The sequence below is a fragment of the Haplochromis burtoni genome, unplaced genomic scaffold (assembly GCF_018398535.1).
Source record: "Haplochromis burtoni strain Fernald_Lab_line unplaced genomic scaffold, NCSU_Asbu1 Contig_834, whole genome shotgun sequence".
Taxonomy (NCBI): Eukaryota; Metazoa; Chordata; class Actinopteri; order Cichliformes; family Cichlidae; genus Haplochromis; species Haplochromis burtoni.
The window spans coordinates 139,693-146,656 of NW_024583195.1; the positions used below are offsets into that span (position 1 = coordinate 139,693).

Sequence of the window (6,964 nt, forward strand, 5' to 3'; positions counted from 1 at the left end):
TTTTTTTTGTAAATTTAAGTGTGTAACAATTTGATTTTTTCAACAAAAAAGAGTGAAACTTGTGTTTGTAAATGAACCATCCCATGTTTTGTAGCTTTCAGGATTTTATACTGATTGTGCTAAATATTTATTTATTATACTGGCTCTTTATATACAAACACTGACGAAGGTTGTCTAACTGGGAGTGGCTGCAGTGAATAAAAGCTGCACAGCAGGCTTAGGTATCCTTTTCCAAGATGACTGCCAAGCCCACAGTTCTACTGTTGTGGTAACTATTGTCTTTTATTTATTTAATAAACTTGAGTAAATAATTATTTTGATCACAAAATTTTTGCTTTCAGATTTCTATTACCTATTTGTAACAACAATAATGATGCTCGTGTCCTCTATAACTTTGTGGCGAATATCAATTGAGGTCAAACACATATTTTTAACTTTTACAAATGTTAACATTTGTAAGAAAAGTGGGAGACACATGGTGAGAGCTGAGCCGTGTTGTTGATGATGTTGATGAAACAGAGAAGGACTTACCTGAACTAAAGTTGTCTTTTCTGAGCAGTGCACACGCGGGACTTTGGTTGTGATTCTTTATGGTATGTTTAAAAAAACAATTGGTAATTTTGTCCAATATCTTCATATTGTTTCCCCCTTTTGGATTTCTTTCTGTCAAACCAAAATAAATGTAAAATAAGCTCATGGCAGCCAGCTAAAAAGCTTCTGCGTCACATTCTCGAGCATAACTGTGCGAAATATATCGTTATATCGGTCAAAGCAGCAAAAGCTATGATTCTTCGGCTGTGGTAACCAGCAACTTTTACTTGTTTGTTAAACAGTAGTGAGCAAGGGTTTTATTTAATTATGCCTTTATTTCAAATTTGTGTTTGCTGCTCGTGTAAAAACTGTTGGATACATCTCTTCTATGAAAATCCAGAGCTAGAGTTTTTTTCTTTACTTTTGTAAACACTCAGCGTGGTCGCATGCGAGATTGAACAAGAAAACAGAAGCTACACTTTGGGTCTTGTTGTTCATTTGACATTTCACAATATGCACAACAGAAATCATGTGTACAGGTGGCAAACAAAAAATGTAAAAAAGATTCAGATTTATTAAATTTAGATTTTACTAAAATGTTTTAAAATATATTTTATATCGACTTACTTGTGATATATACATGCATATTTTTAAAATACTGTGCAGAAAAGATTTAATAAAAACTGGCTCTAATATGAAAGCAAACCCATGTAAAACTAGTAAAACATGACCGTTTAGTTTAGTGCACCCTCTGTTATTTCTGTGTTCATAGTAAGAAGCGTCCACATCGTCAGTCAGCCTGCGACTTCTCCTCGCCACAGGTTTCCGCACCGGCTGCTGGCACTTGCAGGTGCGTCCAGTTTTATCTCTGCCGCAAACATGCGCTCCACCAGACCCAAAGTGCACACAGGTGTAATTAGGTGGAAGTATGGTGTAAACAAAAAAATCCTTACAGGATACCCACTGTCACCGAGCAATAATGTATTATGATTTCCTCTCTCAAACTGAGCAGTCAGTGATGAGTTTAAAAAAATCCGGGACCATGTATAGATCTTGGAAATCACTGGAAAACCAGTTCTTGCTATTTCCTGTTCCTCAGCATCTGGGGTGGAGGGACGTTTTATGGGAATATGGGTTCCGTTGTTGCAGCCTATGTAATTATTATTTTGGGACTTGATTTGGGATTTATTTTACTTTGTTGTTCTGTTGACCATTTGCAGTTCCCAACTTTAAGCTCAGTTGTCTTGATGGTTTACATTTTAGTGTTTGCTTTTTTTGTTTGTTTGTGTGTTTGTTTTTGTATGTGATTGTGTTTCTATTGGAGACGCAAAGCCACATAGATGCAAACAACAGAAAAGTAACTCTATTTGATTGGCTGAAAGTTTTTGAGTGATATAAATAGGCAGAAAAGCTTGTTATATTATTTCACTGTGGTCTTAGTGAACCAATAAAGTTTTCAAATATTTATCCACCACTGCTTTTAATGATGTAATTAAATTTTTTAGGTGACAGAAAATCAGAATGGCTCCATCTGTAAAGCGTCACAGGTAAGAAGCAGTTTTCTGATATTGAGGCTGTACACACCTGATTTGTCAGATTAAACTTCAGCTCTGTTTATGTTTCCAGCTGTAAGGTTTTTGTGTTTCGTCATGAGTATGGTGTTATTCGTCATGTAATTTTTCTGACCAGTGGATTTATTTATGTAGTGAGGATTAGAGATGTGTACTTATGGTACTTGATCTGCAGCACAAGTAAACTGGAGTTTATGATGTTTAAACAAAACAAAAGAAAGTAACAAATAATTATTGTTGATTGTAAATTATTATTATTATTCTTTTGCCTGTCCCATTTGGTTCTTTTGCCATCAGAATTATTGTCTGACAAAAAATACATATATCAATCACCTCGATCACCTGTTGAGAAAGAAAAAAGAGAAAACAAGCAAAAAAAAAAGAGCAATATAATAAACAACATCACGATGATATGGTGAATATAACAGTAAATACTAAATATTAAACATTATTGTGCAGCACTAAGATCGAACAGAACACAGTGTGCTTTGAGGTAGGAGCCAAAAAGGGTGTAGTTTGTGGGTGTGATCACCCGTGTGTACACCTGTGAGCATGGACGCGCTTGTTTTTAAAAGGTTCCTTCATGTAATGATCTGCTAGAGGGTGTGGGGGGGCCACAGCCCCGTCCTCCAGGGCATGAAGCAGGTATGGAGGAGATCAAAACTCCAGACATCCAGAGGCCCCCAGAACACAAGAGACCAAGGAAGACCAACAGAGGGGCAGCCGCGCCACTGTCCCAGAAAGAGCTGAGGAGAGTCCCAGATGAGGGGTCGCTCAGCAGCCGCGGAGCAGAAGCCAGGGGGGATTGCAATATCTCCCCCTCCTGCAGAGTGAGTTCCTGGAGAGGAGACCTCCTGCAAGATGTAACAGCCTCCCCCACCAGTTGATTGTTGATTGTAAATTAGCATGAGTGTGATATGAAGTCCAAGCATCATGGACATAACCTGTAATGAGCTGGATTAACTGAAAAGTGAAATTTCCGATTGAATCAAGGAATATGGAGCACATCTGTACACTGACCTAACCTCTTATTGAAGACTGCCTTTCACACAGAGGGAGAAGAGATGCACAGGAGTGAAATGAAACAAATACTTCTAGGAAATATACTTAAATAATTCAGAAACATTGACAGACAGTAACAACCACTGTTGTGACTGAAGATGAGGACCCGACTCTGACTGTAGACTGAACCCTTGAACCAAACACTCACAGGATGTATGGACTCAGGATTGTAGATGGTTCAGTGCAGAAATGGCAACTTATATCCCAAGCACAAAGCTTCTGAACATACAAAACAAATTACTGTGATGCTATGACTTCAGGAGGATAGACATAACAGTAACTATTTGGCATTAAGCTCCATACAGTGAGGCTGACTGACTGGGTTACAGGAGCACGAGAGAAAGGATGACAATGGATTGTAAAAGGAAAACTGTTCTTATAAACTTTATAACAATCATAATCTCTTCTGTATTTCAGGTTGAAACATAACCTTCCTGTTGTGTCTCATGTCCCACCTGTCAAAAGAGAAAAAAGTACAGTACAATCATCTCTGTCTCATGTAAAAGGAAGGCTGAAATAATTATTTTCCATCCTTAAAGAAACTGCATGTGTTGCCATATGTTGCAGGTGAGGATGACTCCCCAGCAGGTGTTTCACAGATTGTATCTGCAAATAAAGGTGAGCGTTTCCCCTTAAAGAAGCCGGCTGGTGCCACATTGAGGGAAGCAAGGCTTGAGGACACCGTTTACAAAGATAATTTTCTTGTGGTGAACGGTTGGGGGAAATTCTACCTTCCGAAGGTTGTAACCATGCAGGTTATTGGTGTGGTCGAGGGCATCTCGTTCCCATGTGAGCAGCTCGTTCTGATGACCTGTGAGGACCAACGGGTATATGCCTATGATGAAGAGGAGCTGCATCTGGTGGCTTCAAGCATGAAGCAGTTAGGTGACGAGGGAATGGAGTATCCAGGCTCCACGGTTTATTACAGGGGAGAGGCCTTTAAAGACATGGTGAGAAGTTAAATTTGTTTACTGGACTTGTTCGTTAATAAAGATGATCATCTGTAAACACTGTCACTAAATTATGTTATTGTCTGTTGTGTGTAGCCCAGGGAGAATCGGGCAGACACGAGCATGAGCGATTTGGGCAAGAGGTTGGACGAAGAGTATAAGAAGCTGGTGGCAGAAAGGAAATCCAGCATCCTGGAATATCTGAAACACAGCAGGAAACAGAAGTCTGAAAGTTTTTAAAAGTTGTGGTCAGAGTTATATTGTTGGATTGTCATTTATGCTTAGAAACATATACTCATTAATGATTAGAGTTATATAATTGATTGCATATTGATAGGATGTCTGATCCTTAGTAGTCTGCAAAGACTGTGTGCATTCCAGAGCACTCAAATTGTAAGGTGATTAATTGCAAATAATGTTACAAATTTTTTATGTTGTTTTCAAAGATAATGTGCCGCAGGTTTTCCATTTGTTTTACTTAATGTGTACCACTAGGTTCTGTTTTGGTGACTTCTGCTCTTTGTGCTAAGCTGACCTAGGTGAATGGAGGACTCCATATAATTCCGTTTTTGCATAAAAAATTAATACCCAACTGTAAAAGTTATATTTGTTGTTTTAACCTTTGTGAGGGTTTAATTTGCATTTTCTAAGGCAAATAACAGAAATCAGACAACAAGCGGCAGCAACTGGAAAGGTTCTGTATAAATAAAAAATTAAATCGGGTGGATGCACTTAATGGTGGTTTAGCTAAACTGAAAATTTGTTCATTTCAAGCATGGTTCTTTAATCATATTCAACCATTTACCTGAAAAATAAATCTTTGATTTGAAAACATATCTATTTCTTTGTCAGTGTCCCTGACTGTCATGTGATTTTGAGTATTGACACTGATTTTAGTGTAGGAAACAAAATATATATATATTTTTTTTCAGTCAGTTTGTGTCATACTAAAATTGTGAGCCTATTTATCATAGCGTGAAGTATTAAAGCTGACAACCACAATTTAAAATAGCTTCTGTTTGCCTCTCTCTCTCTCACACATACTAATGGACACCAGACAACAGCTGATTAACAGCAGGGACTGTTCATGTGTCAGATTTTCAAATTTAAGGCCCTCATTATTATAATGGACGACCAATATACATCACATGTTGTAAATTGTACAATATAAGCTATCAATGTGTTATAGGAGTTTATCAGCATACTGTAGTGGGTCAGGGTTGTTTGGGGTGGGACAGCTATGTTCTGTTGTTCCAGGCCGCAGGTTATGTTGCCATGGTTACAGGTGACACTGTCTCTCTGCGACTGTGTGTTTCTGGGTGGAGAGAGCGCCTTTTTGTTGTTGTTGTTGTGTTTCTGTTGAATGCTAATAAACGGCTGTGCTCCCGGGCTAACTCGCGGGAAGCAAGACCAAACGACACCTCTGTCTCCTCCTTGTCTGAGCCACAATACATTATTTCTAAGATGAAAGACTTTAATTACATTTTTTGAACTTTTTGCAGTTATCACTGCCGTTAGTGCTGTAACATCCCTTCAGCTTTTATAACCATTCTGTTTACCTCCAAACACCGATCAACAGACAATCCCACCACAATTTTTTCAGCAATTGCATCATCTAGTTTTTCATTGTTTCAGACTGCCATAGTGGGCAAATGCTGAAGTCAACTTATTTAAAAACTTTGTCACTGCATTATAATTTTTAATTGAAATGCAAATCTTCTGTTGTGCAAGATCAGAGCCCTTAAATGGTAATTTATTCAAGCTCTATTCACAAAACAAAAGTAATTCCTCTGCTTAGCAACTGGCACATTTGTGTGTGCATTCATTTGTTTATCCTGCCACATGTTGCACAAGAATGCACCCAGAGCAACTATGTAATGTGACGTGTCACGTCAAAGTATGTAGGCAGGAATAGTTTGACTGAAGTGGGAGAGCTACATTTCCAGTTTCATTTACTGTGCACTTGCAATGGTGAGTTTCTGCTTTTATGCAGTTTTCAATTTTATTTTATTTTTTAAAACAAATATCTTCAATATCTTTTTGGGTTATCACTGAAATGTTTAATTTGGTAATGTGTTGTTTTCTTCCGTATTGCTTTAGACTTCTATGGAAGACAGCAGGTATCTATTAACTGGTCTTAAAAGTTTATCAGAGCATTATACTTTTTTATTTAACTCTAAAAAAATTAACTGTTGTTCATCATTTTAAAAGAGAATGTGAAGACACTGAAGCATATAATTTTAAGAAAAACAGTTTGATAATGATTGAGGAAATGCTGAAACTGAAGACCACGATTCAACAAGACACTACAACATTGATTGATGAGGTACTTTATCTGATGGGGACATAATGAATGGTACTGTCAGCGTGTTTTGAACCCACTATTTTTATACAGCATGGAAAATGATATATTTTTGTGCAAACAGATGCTTCACAGCATCTTCTTTCTGGGAAATATCATGCAAACATCAGTTTCTCCTGAAGACATCATCCCTGATACGGAGATCTTTCAAAACTTAAGGCAAGACTATCGAAGGCCTTTTGAACTCTATTCCACTCATCTGCCCAGGCGGAGTCCGTTCTCCTGTGTGCTTGACATGGTAAGAAAATATGACTGCTACTTTCATTCAGTAATGATTCATTTTCACTCAAACTTCATGTATAAATTAATATCAAATCCAAAGAAAAACTAAAGCACCTTCTGTACATTATGGTTCAGTGCCAAACAGAAGGTGATATGGGCAGAAATCTGTGCCATTAGAAACTGAATTTGAATAAGTTAAATTTGAATTTGAATTGCTCAGATTGAATCTGAATTGTAACTTGAATAAATGCTTTTAAAAACTGAAT

At 37.5% G+C, this 6,964-nt stretch overlaps 1 protein-coding gene across 1 annotated transcript; it reads left to right on the forward strand.

Annotated features, from left to right (window-relative positions):
* Positions 1 to 237: 237 nt before the first annotated feature.
* LOC106632532 lies at positions 238 to 5,438 on the forward strand. Its single transcript, XM_014330498.2, has 6 exons — positions 238 to 268; positions 1,304 to 1,381; positions 2,037 to 2,078; positions 3,582 to 3,637; positions 3,732 to 4,114; positions 4,211 to 5,438. Exons 3-6 carry the CDS (start codon positions 2,053 to 2,055, stop codon positions 4,352 to 4,354), a joined length of 609 nt encoding a protein of 202 aa, XP_014185984.1. The 5' UTR covers positions 238 to 268; positions 1,304 to 1,381; positions 2,037 to 2,052; the 3' UTR covers positions 4,355 to 5,438.
* The last annotated feature ends 1,526 nt before the right edge of the window (positions 5,439 to 6,964 follow it).